This window comes from Zeus faber (assembly GCF_960531495.2).
Source record: "Zeus faber genome assembly, chromosome: 12".
NCBI classification, from domain to species: domain Eukaryota; kingdom Metazoa; phylum Chordata; class Actinopteri; order Zeiformes; family Zeidae; genus Zeus; species Zeus faber.
In genome coordinates this window covers 6,801,758-6,819,257 of record NC_137196.1, presented here as the reverse complement: position 1 = coordinate 6,819,257, position 17,500 = coordinate 6,801,758, and the positions used below count along the sequence as shown (strand labels likewise).

Genomic DNA, 17,500 nt, shown 5'->3' with positions numbered 1-17,500 from the left:
GTCACCGCGGCCTACCGTCAACGTCACCGCGGCGTCCCTTCAACGTCACCACGGCCTCCCTTCAACGTCACCGCGGCCTCCCTTCAACGTCACCGCGGCCTCCCTTCAACGTCACCGCGGCCTCCCTTCAACGTCACCGCGGCCTCCCTTCAACGTCACCGCGGCCTACCGTCAACGTCACCGCGGCCTCCCTTCAACGTCACCGCGGCCTCCCTTCAACGTCACCGCGGCCTCCCTTCAACGTCACCGCGGCCTACCGTCAACGTCACCGCGGCCTACCGTCAACGTCACCGCGGCCTCCCTTCAACGTCACCGTGGCCTACCGTCAACGTCACCGTGGCCTCCCTTCAACGTCACCGCGGCCTCCCTTCAACGTCACCGCGGCCTCCCTTCAACCGCATCAACTGAGCCTGCACAATCTTTCGGTCAATACCAATGCTCAGCTCAGTACCAACTCCAACTACGTCAGGGTTAAGAAATGGTATGGTCCACTTTAGGGGTGTCTTAAATCGTATTACAAGATTCTATCAGGCATGAATTTGGGAAATACTGTATATTGTAAAATTTATGATTATAGATGTTTCAACCCCCTCGACCTGTTGTTTTTGCCTCTTTTTGGGGGGGTCCAAGTCTAAATTAGTCGTAATTTGTCCCAACTTATTAATCAATCCCCCACGTAATTCAAACCCTGGGTTGCGAGCAGTTGGCAAATGGTGGCAAAGTGCTCCGCTGGCGGAGTCACAAGGACAGGCGCCAAGAGCTTCCGAAATCTGTCGAGTCCTAAGGCCTTTTTCTGATGTCACTCGGTGGTTCTGAACCTTGACCCCACTTGATATACATGCGACGGGTCGTGGGACTGATATTCGTTTGATGTTAAATAGGACTGAAATATATCATCATTTCTATATGATCCTAGTTTTGAAATTACAGAATTACAGTCAGAAAGACCCTTAAAAGACTCCTATTTAGCCTGTTGCCTGAATGTGGTGATAGCTACAAAATAAAAAGAAGAAAATATGTCAAGAGGTTGCTCAGGTTGCACTATGAACGTTTATAAATGACTGTTTGGAATTACAATCCATTTGACTCAAAGCACATCGGTATGCAAACAACATAACACTGACATGCTCTCAATTCTTGCACGTAAACTTTGCGGCTATAGCTTAGAGCTACTTTGTAAATTCCAGGCTGGACCAGCTGGCTATTTGGTGGGAAACAGGAATCTGATCCGTTCCGCAGCAGTAGGCTTTTCCCCGCCGCTCGGTGTTTGTAGCTCAGGGTTGCGCCACCCACCGAATAGCATTGCTCAATTAATCTGAGCACCAGTGCGTGAGGCAGTGTGGGGTGAGTGCATGAACATTGGACAGATGATGCCAGCAGGTGGTTACACTACCCCCCACCCCAAGAGCTCTCTTTCCCAGCCACCCCCTTGACTCGATCTGGCCATTGTACTCTTCTTATCACTGCTTGCTGTATGGGGATGGGGATGGTAGCTGGTAGCTCAGGAGGTAGCGCTGGTCCTCTAGTAATCTAAAGGTTGCTGGTTCGATCCCAGGCTCCTCCTGCTAGCATGCTGTAGTGTCCTTGAGCAAGACCCTAGTTGCTCCTAATGGCTGCGTCCGTCGGTGTTTGAATAATTGTAAGTCGCTTTGGATTAAAGCGTCTGCTAAATGTAATGTAATGCTTGCTAACCCTGCTATCGCATACAGACAAACTCTCCATCTCTTTCTCAATCGCTGCTCTCACACCATCTCTCTGTCTCCCCTTCCCTAATCCCACACTCTCTTCCTTTTCCTCACCCCCTCCGTCCTTTTCTTCCTGTCATTTTTTCCCCTTCCTTTCCCTCGTCTCACCAGACTGGTCCTCGGAGGTGTCGGCCTCGTGGATCTGGTTGTCGAACCACATGTGGGCGACGGTCATGCGGTTCTGGGTCAGGGTGCCCGTCTTGTCGGAGCAGATGGTGGAGGTAGAGCCCAGCGTCTCCACCGCCTCCAGGTTCTTCACCAGGCAGTTCTTCTTGGCCATGCGCTTGGCAGTCAGAGTCAGACACACCTGGGAGGAAACGGGGGGGGGTAGCTGATTACCATGTACCACATATGACGTAATACCTAATGGGTCAAACTACCGTTCCAACAACAGACTGGGTACGTATTGACTATTATGTATTGGATTGCCATCATTGGGAATTTGGCAGGAATTGGGTATGGATTGGGATTCTGACAATGCCGACTTATACTGTAGGTCAGTCAATCTTGGGCAATTACTTCAAGACTCCAATTTCACATTCTGGTTTCCCCCTCGACTTTTTAACAGATGGAAAACAAGTGTGCGGTTAGTAATTGGAAGTCTTACGTTGGCAAAAACCAATGTAACCAATAATGGAGAATGGAAGAGAACATGGTGACCACATAGACAAAATTGTGCTTGAGTGGGTGAGGGGTTTGTAACTGTACTCAGGGGTTGAAATGACAAATGCCAAATCCTTGAAAAGTACACATTTCCAGCCGTAGCTTGTTAGAATACACCACCAGAGGCTGGTTTTATGGGTCTGGTAGGGAGGGTTCAATGCTGACAGGATTGTGGGGTTCTGGGGGTCGAGAGGGTCCAGTCGGTAATTGAAGGAGGGCGACAGGGTTTAATTTAACTTTTAATGTTTTAATGTTTTGGGGTTTGAACGAGAGTGCTGAGGACAAATGACTGTCTTGGTGAAAAAGGGACATGTTTCCGTGCACCCTATCCCTCCTATATGTATGTGCAGCTTTATATCAATCCATGCATGCGGCAGGTGTTGTACAAAAGCACGCACGGGCATGTTTTTGCACACACATGTCTGAGGCGGCTAGTTATTTGACAGCGGCCCACAGGGATATGAAAATATGATGAATAGAGCACAATTTCATACATTGTTAAAGACAGATGAATATGCATCACATCCAGTTGACCAGATCTCTCTCCAGGCAGAACGCACACACACGCACACGCACACACACACACACGCACACACACACACACACACACACACACACACACACACACACACACACACGCACACACACGCACACACATACACACACACACACACACACACACACACAGGCACAGTGCAATGCACCAGAACTCCAGCAGTCATAATATATACATCAATCAAACCATGCTCATCTTCTTCTTCTGTTTCCTTCAGCTGCTCCCGTTAGGGGTCGCCACAGTGGATCATCTGCCTCCAATAACTTCTGTTCTGCACATCTTCCTCCCTTACACCAACCGCCTGCATGTCCTTCCCCACCACATCCATAAACCTTTTCTTTGTCCTTCCTCTTTTCCTCTTGCCTGGCAGCTCCATCCTCAGCATCCTTCTCCCAGTGTAACTCTCATCTCTCCTACACACGTGTCCAAACCATCTCAATCTGGCCTCTCTCACTTTTCCACCAAACTGTCCAACCTGAGCTGTCCCTGTAATGTACTCATTCTTAATCCTGTCCATCCTTGTCACTCCCAATGAAACTCTCAACATCCTCAACTCTGCCACCTCCAGTTCAGCCACCTGCCTTTTTGTCAGTGCCACCGCCTCTAAACCGTACAACATAGCTGGTCCCACTACCGTCCTGTAGACCTTCCCCTTCACTCTTGCTGGAACCCTTCTGTCACAGATCACTCTGGACACACTTCTCCACCCACTCCACCCTGCCTGTACTCTCTTCTTCACCTCTCTCTCGCACTCTCCGCTGCTTTGGATGGTCGACCCCAAGCACTTGAACTCATCCGCCTTCTCCACCTCCACTCCTTGCATTCTCAGCTTTTCGCCACTCTCCCTGCCATTCAGGCACATGAATTTTGTCTTACTCCTGCTGACTTTCATTCCTCTTCTCTCTAATGCATGCCTCCACTTCTCCAGCTCACCTTAACCTGCTCCCTACTCTCGCTACAGATCACAATGTCATCTGCGAACATCATAGTACACGGAGACTCCTGCCTGATTTCATCTGTTAACCTGTCCATCACCATTGCAAACAAGCAATCCCACCTCCACTTTGAATGCCCATGTCACACCTACTGCACACCTTACTACTGTCTGACTGCCCTCATTCATATCCTCTTACGTACTTCTCTGCCACCTCCGACTTCCTCATGCAATACCATACTTCCTCTCTCGGCACCCTATCATACGCTTTCTCTAAATCCACAAGGACGCAGTGCAACTTCCTCTGGCCTTCCCTGTACTTTTCCATCAGCATTCTTAAAGCAAACATTGCATCTGTAGTACTCTTTCCTGGCATTAAACCATATTGCTGCTCACTGATCCCCACCTCTCCTCTTAACCTAACATCCAATCAAACCATGCTCATATTTAAAATAAATACCCCACCCACAGATGACCTAAAATCTATTTGCCAATGAAAAGCCGCAGCCATATAAATGACTGGGGCTAGGTGATGAATATTACCACTTCTTAACTTTCCATGGCATCACACCATGGTAAAAATAAAGACACAGTTACAGTGTATCCTGATATACAATTTACCCTGTTCCCCTCTGGAACAGCTTCTAAATCAATGATGACTTGCCAATTCTTCCTCACCCCTTCCCTATGTACAAACATAGTGTCTGAGTGCTCACAGTGACAGTGGCCAGCAGTCCCTCAGGCACGTTGGCCACGATGATGCCAATGAGGAAGATGACGGCCTCCAGCCAGCTGTAGCCCAGGATGAGCGACAGGATGAAGAAGCTCACACCAAGGAAGACCGCCACGCCTGTGATGAGGTGGATGAAGTGCTCGATCTCCATGTTGATGGGTGTCTGGCCCACCTCCAGCCCAGAGGCCAGTGTGGCGATCCGCCCCATCACCGTGTTGTCGCCCGTGGCGATCACGATACCATGCGCCGCGCCTGCCGGGGTGGAGGGGGGAGAAGGTGCATGTGCAAAGATAGTTTGGGATAAAATGTCATTGTAAATGTAAATGCATATGAATATGTATAAGTTGATGAAATGGTCTTTGTTTGGTGGATTACACTCCAAGTCCCAGAATGGCTGTTTCTTCAAATATATATTTTTAAAATTTAATTTAATTTACAAATCCACTTTACATTGAATGACATTTGCATATGTACACGACATTTGCAGATGTACCCGATTGAGTCTCGCTACACCTCTGTATCATGTCTCAATTTTCACAGACACTTGAGCCCAGTGAGTGCTAGACGTCATTTGGATCACTAGCCTCGGCTGAGAAGAACCGCCTGCCGAGTCTGGTGAAGTTAAGCGATCCTTTACCCTGGGAATAACCTTGATAAGTGTACACCACTTTTGCTGAAATGATTCAATTGAAATCCATTTCTATCATTGCCTACAGTGAACCACTAAAACCTTGAAAACTGCGAAATACAGAATAGTTGTTAAAATTAATGTTGAAATTATAGCTATTATGCCTATCAAGATATATGGGTTTTAGTAAGCTTAGACCTATAGATGTATTTTCAATGTCTACTCAACCTCAAAAGTTCAGTGGGTGCGTGGAGTCCTAGCACCTTTTCACAGAGTATTCCCAGTGCAGATGTCCAACAGATGGTGCAAGGGGAACAAGTACAGAACAAGGCATATGGACCGAAGATGGAAGATCAAACGACTCAAATATAAACAGTTTGGTCCTCGGATGCTGTTTCAGACAATTAAATTTGAAGAAATTAAGATAACTTTTTCATAACGTAATTAAGTGCGACAACATGCAACTAGACTGGATTCTACGATCACAATTCTGACCATGCTCAATCAGCTAATCAATTGGTTTCAAAATGGATATATTTAATGTATGTATGTATGTATGCATGCATGTATGTATGTATGTATGTATGTATGTATGTATGTATGTATGGATGAATGGATGGATGGATGGATGGATGGATGGGTGGATGGATGAATGGATGGATGGATGGATTGGACAATCTGACGGACAGAAACACCAGTGACTTAAAAAAGCGACGGAGAACAGGCAAAACTGCCTGCGGTCATATAGAAAAAGAGATAGGATAGAGGGAGAGAAAGAAAGAGAGAATCACAGTGGGCTTGACAGAGAGAGGGAGAGAGAAAGAGAGAGAGGCTTGGCCAGGTGTGCTCCACTCACCCTCGACACAGTTGGTGGAGAAGAAGCAGATGTTTCGAGTCTCCAGAGGATTGTCGTGGGTGAACTCGGGAGAGCGAGTCTGAGGCTCCGACTCCCCCGTCAGGGAGGAGTTGTCCACCTGAAGGGAGAGGGAAACAGCGGGAGGGAGAGTGCAAAGATAAAAGAGCAAAGGTTACCCTGCTGGACTCGACAGACTGAGATAGACAAAAAGGAGAGGGCACGCCTGGACAATCTCAGGACATGACAACGGAAGGGACGTCATAATAAAAAAGAAAAGAAAAGACGAAAATCATCTTCACAAAGTAGGGCCCAATGATCAGGAAAGTAATTTTGATCTGAAGGTAAGGAATGAAGGAGAGCAGTAATGTGAGGTCAAAACAGAGGGAGAGAGGGAGGAGGAAGGAAGGAAATAAAGAAATGGACGGGGTGAGAAAAACAGAAGTCAGAAAAAATGTCTGAATTCCAAGGAAGGAAGGAAGGAAAGCAAGGAAGAAGGAAAAAAGAAAGTATGAGGGGGAAAAAAGAAAGGATGAAAAAGACAAAGTAGGAAGAAAGAAAGTAGGGAGAAGCATGAAACAGACACACCAAAAGAGAACATAAAGTGAAGCAGAACTGGATGAAGGAAAGAATGAAATACAGAGGAAAGTGAGAACAAAAGAAAGAGATATAAATGAAGAAAAGAAAAGAAGAACTGTGCAGTGAAAAGAAATAAAGAAAGAAAGAAAGAAAGAAAGAAAGAAAGAAAAAACAAAAGAACGAAAGAAAGAAGGAAGGAAGCAAACGCAGGGAAGGGGAGAAATGAAAGAACAGAAAACAAAGTTTAATGGAAGGAAAGAAGGGTGGAAGGAAGGAGGGAAGGAAGGAAGGAAGGAAGGAAGGAAGAAGAGCAGGAAACGGATGCACCAAAAGAGAATGAAAAGCAAAGCAGAACTGGAAGAAGGAAAGACGTAGCAGCGGGCTGGGGTACGGCCTCCAATGGGGACCACCAGGGGCCCCAGACGCCCTGCCCTGCCCTGCCCACCTTGCAGCCGCTGGCAGAGATCACTCGCAGGTCAGCAGGGATGCGGTCGCCCCCTTTGATCTCAACCAGGTCCCCCCGCACCACCAGCTCCGCATTGATCTGCAGCTTCTCCCCCTCGCGGATCACCAGGGCTTGCTGGCACCGACAAAAAGAGATGGAGAGAGAGCGAGAGAGAGATGGAGGGTGGAGGGGATGTAAAGGGAAAGAAAGACATGGAGAGTGGGGGAGAGTTTCAAGCACCTTTTATTTACATCTATTAATCGACTTCATTGATAACCAAGATCAAGCAGTAACGCAAAAAAAATAATTATCGACAAAAAAGAAAAGAAAAATGAAAGATGAATAAAAATATAAATGTGCTCCTTCAAAAGCACCAGCAACTCCTCCTGAACAGAACACAACACTCCCCTGATTCCCCACGTTCTCACCAAATCATCCATTTTGTCTGTCAGTTTGAAATGGGATCCACTGACCCATGACCCTGAACACATTTTTTCCTGGTTTTCCAGATGGATCATTTTGCTATTCCTACTACCACATTTAGAAGGCTTTGAACAGGTTATATGAATATTCTGTGCCAATATTCTTTGGCACAGAATATTTGGGTCCATAAATAAAAGCTTTGAAAGAAAACACCTCCCCTAACTCCTGGTGCCATTCCTCTAACTGTCTGAACAACCCCTGAAGTCTAAAACACTGCATAAAAAGATGCTGAATCATTTCCCTGACTGAACAAAAAGGACCTCCCTCCAGAGTGCTTGGATCTAGGTGTGCCACATGTCTGTGCGTAGCTATCGCCCTGTGTAAAATCCTCCACTGGAGGTCACCCATCCGTTTATCGACGGGTGGCTGGTACAGGCACCGCCAGCTGTCTTCCAGCGAAGAGCCTGAGCCAAAATATTCATTCCACCTCGACGCCTTCATCCCTGCCACAGAGCGTAAGTGTGACACTTTAATGCAGGTGTAATAAGTAGCTTTCTTCCTTCCCTACTGACTCCAACTCCCCTAGCGCTGGGGTTGTGAGGGAAAGAAAACTCCCCACCTCCTCCTGCCACTCCCCAGCAGCTGGAGAGACGATCAGAGAGGGGAACATGTACTCATATGTACTCACACATTAATCATTAATCAGAGAGAGTACCAGAGAGTACCAAAAGCCTTGCGACCTGATGCTGGTTTCCCTTGCGAGCTGCTCCAGTGGTGTTTTCATCATATGTCCAAGCTTGATACAACCAGCCTGGTACAGGCTTGACGTCAGACTGGCAGAAGACAAAGTCTGAGATATGACGAAGGTGTTGAAAAACAACTTTTCTTCAAATAGCCACATCCCAGGTATTTCAACAGAGTCCGTAGGATTTTAAAGATCTGGCAGGCATTCAAGACTGAAAGATAAAATGTTGCCAAACCTGTTAAGTCCACCTCGTGGTTATCTAGACCAAAACGCCCAGCTTTCCTCAAAAAAGATGAGCTCTATCCTGCTAACTTACTGTAGTTCTAAACTGTAAAGCAGACATGACAACTCAGATAGCAACCCATTTCCATTGAGACATTTGGGCAAACACCTTCCCCACTGCACCCTCCCAGTTCTTAATTTGAAATGCATCACTTCATAAAAACACACCAGCACTTTCAACCCTTCTCTCCCTGACCTGAGACCACCTGGAAGACTGGGACAGGCCCTGTCCTCCCATGATCCCATCAAAAAAAGGCTCACTCTTCTCCCTGTTAACCCTTGCTGAGGAGGCTTTTTCATACATTTTTATGTATTCAATCAACACATTTATATATTTTTCATTTTTGATTAAAATATTCACATCATCAGCATATTGGTGACATGACTAAATGTGGGCTCTGTGTTAATCTGAGTAGGAAGACGCCCATCATCTTATCCCTCAATCTAATTAAAAATGGTTAAATTGCCAAGGAGTAGAGTTGTCCTGCTATGGGGCAGCCCTGACTTATTCCTCCTTTGACAGGAATTGTGCAGCTCAAACCCCTTCCCATCCTAACCATGCCCGATGCCCAGTATACAGTAACCCTACGCAGAACAACGAACATCCCCAAAAAACAAAAGCCCTTAAAGTGGGAAATAAAAATAAAATTGTGGTCAACACAATTGAAAGCCTTTTCTTGGTCCAAAGATGAAACACCAACATCAAATTTATGTAACTGCAGATTTCTATTAAATCTCAAATTAAAAAAACAAATTAGGCATAATTGATCTATCCCGGATGCAGTATGATTGGTCCTTGTTAATTAAAATCCTCAAATTGTCTTTCAGCCAGGACCTTGGACAGCAACTTATACTGCACTTAGTAGGGCCACTGGTCTCCAGTTATTAAGGAGAGCCAAATCTTGCTTCTTTTGGCAGAAAAGAGAGGGATGCATGCTGACAGGATTTGGGCAGTGATCTGTCTCCCCAAACTACAGCAGCATGTTCAACAGGTCAGATCCCAAACAGCTCCAGAAATGCTTTAATAAGTCTGCAGCTAAGCCGTCTATGTCTGGCGCTCTCCCTGGTATTAGCTGCATTACTGCAACTGTTAGTTCCTCCATGGTGATGGGAGTATCCATGGCCAGACCGTCTCCCAGGGTCAGCTTAGTCAGGCCTTGAAGCAGTTCTGCAGCACATTCCTCATCACACTCTTCTGCTCCATAGAGTGCAGTGGAGAAATTTACTGTGCGCCTCCTCATTTGAGCTGAGTTGGTCGTTACAGTCCCATCTGGCAGGTGAAGACAAGTCATCTGCTTCCTCTCAGACATGGTACTCTCTTGATTCAAAAACTAGGAGCTAGGTGCATCCATATCTTTAATGCTTAAAAACTGTGCCCTCACCATTGCACCCTTTACCCTCTGATTTAAAAAAAAACTTAACTTTGACCCATGTGTATTGTCTGGTGTGTGAATTTTCGACCCTCCATGCATCGATAACATGTAGGTGAGTTATTCATTTAGATAAAAAGACAGACGTTGCAGATGTGGCTCTTCACTAGTCCTACGTGTATCTAAGGTAAAATCAATGGTGCAATTCCAGCCCCCCACCCCCCACCCCCCAACCCAATAACTAAGCAATACCTTTAGTGTCATGAATAATTCTCGTCTCTCTGAGCCTTGGTTAGGGGCATAAATATTAACAAAATAAAAAATTACTATTAATTCAGCCTTCACCATGTGTAACCTAACTCCACTAACTCCCTGCTGGATAAGGCGGTAACATCTAACACAGAAGAGAGCAGAACGGTGGCAGAACCTGTATTAAAGTTGGTCCCATTGCTACGGGGAAAATTTCCCCTTCCACTATAAACAACAGTCTACCTAATTTACTGTGTCACTGTGCGTATCTTGTAGAAAGATTGTCTATTTTTTTATGACTGCATAATTAAAACAGTACAACCCTCTTGTGTCTATCCCTTCCACCATTGATGTTAAGAGTCCCAAACCTCAAACTGTGGATGAAGATTGGAAACAAACCACCAGACAGAAGGAACAGAAAGACAAGAAACACCCCCATTGAAACGCAAACATTCAGTCACTTGTTTATTTTTTGCCTTTTTTCATTCTTTCCTGATTTTGACACACATGCCTTTCTTATAGTGGTTATGTGTTTTCTTAAGTGATACCATTTCTTTTCATCCAGCAAATCAAAACAAACGACTTTTTGCAGAGCTTTAACAGATTTGATATATTTTTTTCGTATCTGGTTCCCTGTACAGATCTCCACTAACAGGTTGGGAGTCTACAACTGACAAGTCATCTGATTCAGAATCATAATCCATATGATGGTCACGTTCAGTGACTTGGCTCCGGGGAACCAGTGGTGTACTCACTGCTTCCTGGCCGCCTGCCTGCTGCTCTGCGTCGGGTTCTGCCTCCGCTCTGCTCCACTGATCAGAAGCTCCGGCCCCGTTCTCCACATTCACACCACTTGGACTCATTCTGACTTGTTTTATTATTATCAGAGTGCTTGTCACGTTGGCCAGCATACTTGACGCCGGCGGACCAGCACGTCCGCTGCTTCAAGTGCCTGGGCTCCCCCCACGCCAAACAGGGAGCCGAAGATCTGGTGGTCTGCATAGCCCTGCCAAAGGGTGAGCAAGACCACCGTCTCCCTTTTACTTCAATGACGACGTTCTACTGGAGGAGGCCTTGTCTTGTGTGGAGCAGGGGATGAGGAGCTATAGCAGGATCTGCCCTACCCTTCTGTGCTCCTTCTACCAGCCTCATCCATTGCAACCCCAATGGGTTACTCTGTGGATGAGTACGAGGAGGCGGGTTCACCCAGAGAATCTAACATCTCCCTGGTGCCAGAGGTTGGTGTGCCACTGGTCCGACTCCTCTGCAATCACTTCTCCGGGTTTATTCGCTCAGCGGAGGTGAGGACGGGCATCCCTTGGTTGAGGCGCCTGATGAAATGTAGGTCTACAAAACCACATCTGCAACTAGGAGGGATATCCTCTGCCTGTAATTCCCCACGGTGCCGGGACAATAACTGGCTCCATCCAAGCACCGGTTTCCACCTACCTCCCTTTTACAGCTGCAGAGGGGAGGGTTGATGCCCAGACAAAGGGGATCCCTCGTCTGGAGACTGGGTTGGCAGCGCTCCTGAACCGTCATGCCGTATGGCAGTATGCGGCACAATCGGCGGTAGGGGCCCTCAACATCGCCCTCCTCAGTGCCTCCCTGGGCACCTTGATGGCGAGCAGAGAGACGCTGTCTCCGGAGGAGGTTGATGAGGTGGCAAGGACCTCTGGCGCCAAGTCCTGGTAGGGTCATGACTTGGGTCACACAATCCCATCGTGCGCTCAGCTGGGTCACCATGTCCCCTTGGCCAACCAGCATCATCGTCCACCACGTGCCAGGGCCAACCAGACCAGCCACTGAGCCAGGAGGTTACATACGGCCCCAAAATAGCCCCTCTGCCAAATAGACAACCGCCAGCCCTGGTGACTGCCAGTGAGCAGCCGGACCGGCATGAGTCTGTTAGGGCTGATGTAAGCGGCACATACAGTAGTGTGGCTTGGTTTGCTTCACAGGCATCCCATCCAGAGATGGTTCATTCGTCTCAAAATGGATTCTGTGCACCAAAGAGCATGTTTGTTGACGGTCCCAGCCACAATCTGCCCTGAGCTGAACCATTGGGGAGACCCCCGGGTTTTTTCCCTCGGTGCACCCCTGGGAAGGACGCCCAGTCATGTCACTATCTTCACAGATGCATCTGATGGGATGGGGAGAAGCGTGCCACCCCTTCGCAGTGAGGCGGAGTGGCTGAATCCTCCGTCTGAACACATCAACGTGTTCAAACTCAACAGAGTCCTTCTGGTGCTACAGTTCATCTCCTTTTCCTTTCCAATATGCAAATGAGGATGAACAGTCCCCAGCGCATGATTGGTTTAATTGCTGGTCCGAATACCTCGCCGACCAATTTTTAACAAGTGGGATACCACATATGAATTTAACACCGTTTCCACTGCTCTGTGATACCTTGGAGTTTATTATGCCACTCGGTTGGTCGGTTGTACCAGCAGAGCTATTGCCTTGTCTCAACTGGCTTTGTCTTATGCCAATAAGGATGAAGGTTGAGGACAGAGCCTATGTGAAATAGCTAGCTTAATACTGTAGATGGCTCGCTCTAACTCTAATTCTATGATCATAGGCGAAGCCCTTTAGCTTTTCCTGCCCTGCTGAGAGACAGAGAGAGAGAGAAAGTATGTGTGTGTGTGTGTGTGTGTGTGTGTGTGTGTGTGTGTGAGAGAGAGAGAGAGAGAGAGAGAGAGAGAGAGAGAGAGAGGAAGGGGAGAGAGGGAGATGGAGGGAGGAAGGCTGGGGGGGTGTAGAGGAATTGATTTAGTCGGTGAGAGAGCCAAACTGCAAGACGGAGAAGAAATGAGGGGAGGAGAGAAAGAGAGAAAAAGAGAGAGAGAGAGAGAGAGAGAGAGAGAGAGAGAGAGAGAGAGAGAGAGAACAGATTAAAGAATTAGGCAATCGAAGTGCCTGGGCCGGATAACAAGAAAGCCCGAGTGGGATGTGGTAGTGGTTGCTTTTGTTTTTTGTTGTTGTTGTTTGTTTCTGCTCTTTTCTTGAAAGTGCCGAGGCAAATAGCACTCAGAACGTCCTCAAAATGTGTAAGCTTTATTAGGTGACCACTCAAGTCAACGCCTTAAGCCTCACTCGAGGGACAGCTTCTATTGATTGGAAAAAGCTCTCAGACGTAGTGTGCTGGCTTACCTGTGGCACCATGTTTTTAAAGGAGTCCATGATGCGGGAGCTCTTGGCCTCTTGGTAGTAGGAGAAGCAGCCGGTGATGATCACCACCGCCGACAGTACCACACCCAGGTACAACTGTCGACAGAGACCTGAAAATTAAAATCAACGACCATCGCCGAACCCCCCCCCCCCCCCCCCGAACTTGACTCGATTAACCACTGTCTAACGTGGAAGAATCCAACCTCCTCCACTTGGAGACACGGGTAGTGACAGTCATTTCAGTCTGAATTTTTGGGAAGGCATTTGCCGAGATAACGGAGCTGAAGTCACAGAAACATGGCGGCAAACACCGCTCACGGCGAAACATAGTTTTCTTTCCCTCGGTTTTTTTTAAAAACATGTCTAACTTCACTTTTAGATCCTGTGCAGATGCTTGTTGAATTCGTAACCACAATTGCCGTGGGCAGCACAGGCACACATTTAGCTCTTGAGAGGGAACTACCGACTAGTGATGAAAAAAATGAAAAGTTTCACTCTTTTTGAAGATTTGGCTCTTTATGAGTCACACAGTCCAAAGATAAGTTAAATTCTTTCGACGTGTCGTTTATTTGATTCAGTTGGTGTAACTTACGCAAGTGTGACTGCCGAAAGATTTGCTTGTTACGAATGAATCGTTAGTGAGTCCTTGCATCACTGCTACCTTATCGGAATGACCGACTCCTGACTTCCGCATGAACTTGTGGAATTCAAAGAAGTGGAGGTTAGTGTAAAAAAGTAATTTTCAGACTGAACTGAATTTTCAGAACTCTCCATTAATGTTTATGTTGATATTTCTAAACGGTTCTCTGTGATTTCTTTGGAGCATATATGCCAAAATTTAAAACAAAAAAACAATGGAAGACAGTTGGAAAAATGTCAGCGAGAAGAGTGCGGCGCTAACTTGGCTACGGTCGGGAGCTCGATGCTAAGGCAACATTATTCAAACAAAATAAAAAAGGGTGTGTGCACTCGAGGTAGCAGGCTAGATGTCGACCAAATTGCTGAGGAAAAATTCAGCTTTTATCCTACTTTTTGGACGTGGCGGCAACGAGAGTGCATTGGCTAGTTTACAAATCATCATTTTATTTTATTTTTTTCTCCCCCGCTGCCTCATCGCTGGGACGAAAACCCCTGAGCCAGCACTGGGAAAATCGCCTGTCAGGGTTCGCCAAGTCAGCCTTTCGCTTTCAGCATCCGCCAAGCATCAAAGCGGCCATCGTTACCTTGTTTTTCGCGCTTCAATTCGCTTCCCGGCTTTTTCGGCGGCAGGGAAGGAGGGAAGACTGACTCTCGCTTCCCGTCAAAGACAAGTCGGTGGGGGGGGGGGGGAATCACAGAAGCGCTAAGCTATCGCTAACCTCCCAGTGACAGCCTTGTAGCCGCCCTTCTCGCTAAAACTTCCCTGGAATTGAAAAAAGCAGCCGTATTGTAATACCGTCAGACTGACAGCCTTGTATCTTTTTTGCTGTGGTGTTTTGGAGGGAGGATGGGGTTGGTGAAAGGATCTCTTTCCTAAGCCCGGGGATCATAAGCGATTCTCAGCCTGCCGAGGACAATGCAATCTCCCGGTTCCAGTAGAATGAGGAAATGCACTGAAAGAGAGAAAGGTTGTTTTTCTCTCCTTTTATTTTTTTTTTTTACCGTGACTACGCCGATGCTTAAATTCTGTTAGGGTGGATTTTCCTGTTAAATGATTTGCTCGTATATTATGCAAGGCTTAAAGTGCCAAGACTGCAGGCGCCCGAGCATCCAACTGTATATACTGTACTGAATGAGGAGAGATTAAATTGTCAGCAGATTAAGGTTTTTGCTTCGGTGCGTGCGTGTAGTACTGTATAGTGCCGTATGTTACACAATGTCATTAGGCTGTCTGGGATTTCGGCGAGGATAAAGGTTATATTTATAAATAAATATATACATTATATGGATATTTTACACATAATGGCTCAGAAGAGCGAGTGGTACAGCACAGTATGGATAGCCGCTAGGTCCCGTTATTACAAGAACTACGGTATAAATATCTATGTTTGCACCAGGGACAAATGCCAAAGCCACTGCCCGCATTGACGTCACACAGGGGTGTGTGATATAGGGTAGAGGGTATAGAATATGGATTTGAATATTAATATTTTTCTTTGTATGAATGGCTGTCATTGGCTACAGTATATGCCCAAAATATGCCTTCAAATGAATTAGATGCGTTAAACACGGCAACTTCAGATAACAATAGCAGTATACAACAGTATAAATATATACAGTATATACACACATGAATATGTAAATGCTGTTGGTTGAATTTAAACTTTCATATTTATATGGATATTGCACAGATGTGGGGCACGGTGTCTCTCTCACGTTGTCGTTGACCGGCTCGTCCTCGGTGGCCACCTGGATGCTATAGGCCAGGAAGCAGAGGATGGCACCGATCCAGAGCAGGATGGAGAAGCCGCCAAACAGCTGGCGGCAGAACTTCACCCACTCTGGGGTGGTGGGCGGCGGCGTGAGGGCATTGGGACCGTCCCGGGCCAGGACCTCGGCCGCCCGGGCGATGGTCAGCCCCTTCAAAGACGGAGGAGAGTTCAATGGATTGGTTTGGTTGAAGTTGAATTCAATTGCAAGATTATGGTTGGTTTACTAGGTGAGATATACCTCCGACCCATATCTATCTATGTATCTATCTATCTATCTATCAATCTAACTATCTATCTATTAATCTATCTAGCTGTGGCCGTTCCGCCTACCACATGTCGCCCAACTGGCGTTTTTAGGGACCTCCAGCACAGAGACAGTGATGACGGGGTTTCAGCCACACACTTTATTGTAGAGTAGGCCAGTTGGAATAAGCCCAGGAGCAGATGGAGATGTGTGGTGACAGGGGCTCCTCTCCTGAGTATGTGTGGGGATGGGATCTACCTGTTGCTCGTTAGACCAACCAACAGGTGCGCAGCCACTCTGATCCTGGGCCCTAATTACCTAGACCCAGGTCAGGTGTGGCTGCTCAAACCACACCATCCCCACACCAAACCACACTATCTATCTATCTATCTATCTATCTATCTATCTATCTATCTATCTATCTATCTATCTATCTATCTATCTATCTATCTATCTATCTATCTATCTATCTATCTATCTATCTATCTATCTATCTATCTGTCTATCTATCTATCTATCTATCTATCTATCTATCTATCCATCCATCTATCCATCTTCCATCTAGAAAATAAGTTGAAAACCAATTCATTAGTTTGATCAAATGACAGAGCAAGTGTCTCTCTCTCACACACGTTATGGGCCAAATATCTCCGCAATCTATTTTCCCTAAATCCCAGCCGTGAAGCTGATAAAAATCCCTATCAGAGCCTCCGCAATGTCACAGTTAACATGCAGTGAATGTCATGTCAAAAGTGAAGATATAAATTATATGCAGTTGATGGGGGTCAGAGTTTTGTAACTGCGACTATCGATTTGATGGAATTTGTGTGTGTGTGTGTGTGTGTGTGTGTGTGTGTGTATGTGTGTGATGTGAAGGATGAATGGAAGCAGGTGAAGAGATGGAGAGGTGGGCTGTATGGAACGTGATCACAGTAGCAGTCGGTCTGGGTCGGGAAACTGGAAAGCCACGGGGTGTATTCGGAGATTAGATCTCTTCATAAAATATTAGAGCACTATATTCTCTCTACTGTGTGAATGTATGTGTGTGTGTGTGTGTGTGTGTGTGTGTGTGTGTGTGTGTGTGTGTGTGTGTGTGTGTGTGTGTGTGTGTGTGTGTGTGTGTGTGTGTGTGTGTGTGTGTGTGTGTGTGTGTGTGCATGTGTGTATGTTATGGTCTACCCTTGCAAGGTCCATTCCATAGCGTTTTGTGAGGTCATCCAGAGATATTTTGTGGTCATCCTATATGGGGAGGAAAGCAAGAATTGTATACTCAAGTTCTGGACAAAGGAAGAAGAAGAGTCATTGGGGATATCTCATTTGATACTGCAGCTTTGTTATTTGGATAGCAGTGTTTGGTATCATCGTTGTTCACTTCTGCTTATTTCTCACGATTTTTAGATGCGTTCGACTTTGGCATGTTGGAAAAATGGCCTGGAAAAAGGGTCTGTATTCTCTCATAGTTATAGTTG

The 17,500-nt window shown here is 46.5% G+C and overlaps 1 protein-coding gene across 1 annotated transcript in view; it reads right to left on the bottom strand.

Annotated features, from left to right (window-relative positions):
- Positions 1-17,500, bottom strand: part of atp1a2a (ATPase Na+/K+ transporting subunit alpha 2a) — a 52,586-nt gene that overhangs the window by 31,943 nt on the left and 3,143 nt on the right. The window contains exons 3-9 of the mRNA XM_080011078.1: positions 17,211-17,270; positions 15,732-15,935; positions 13,359-13,472; positions 7,137-7,271; positions 6,116-6,233; positions 4,615-4,883; positions 1,854-2,052 (exon numbers count right to left, since the gene is read on the bottom strand). Coding sequence (XP_079867204.1) covers positions 1,854-2,052; positions 4,615-4,883; positions 6,116-6,233; positions 7,137-7,271; positions 13,359-13,472; positions 15,732-15,935; positions 17,211-17,270 — 1,099 coding nt within the window. The remainder of the gene's footprint in view (positions 1-1,853; positions 2,053-4,614; positions 4,884-6,115; positions 6,234-7,136; positions 7,272-13,358; positions 13,473-15,731; positions 15,936-17,210; positions 17,271-17,500) is intronic.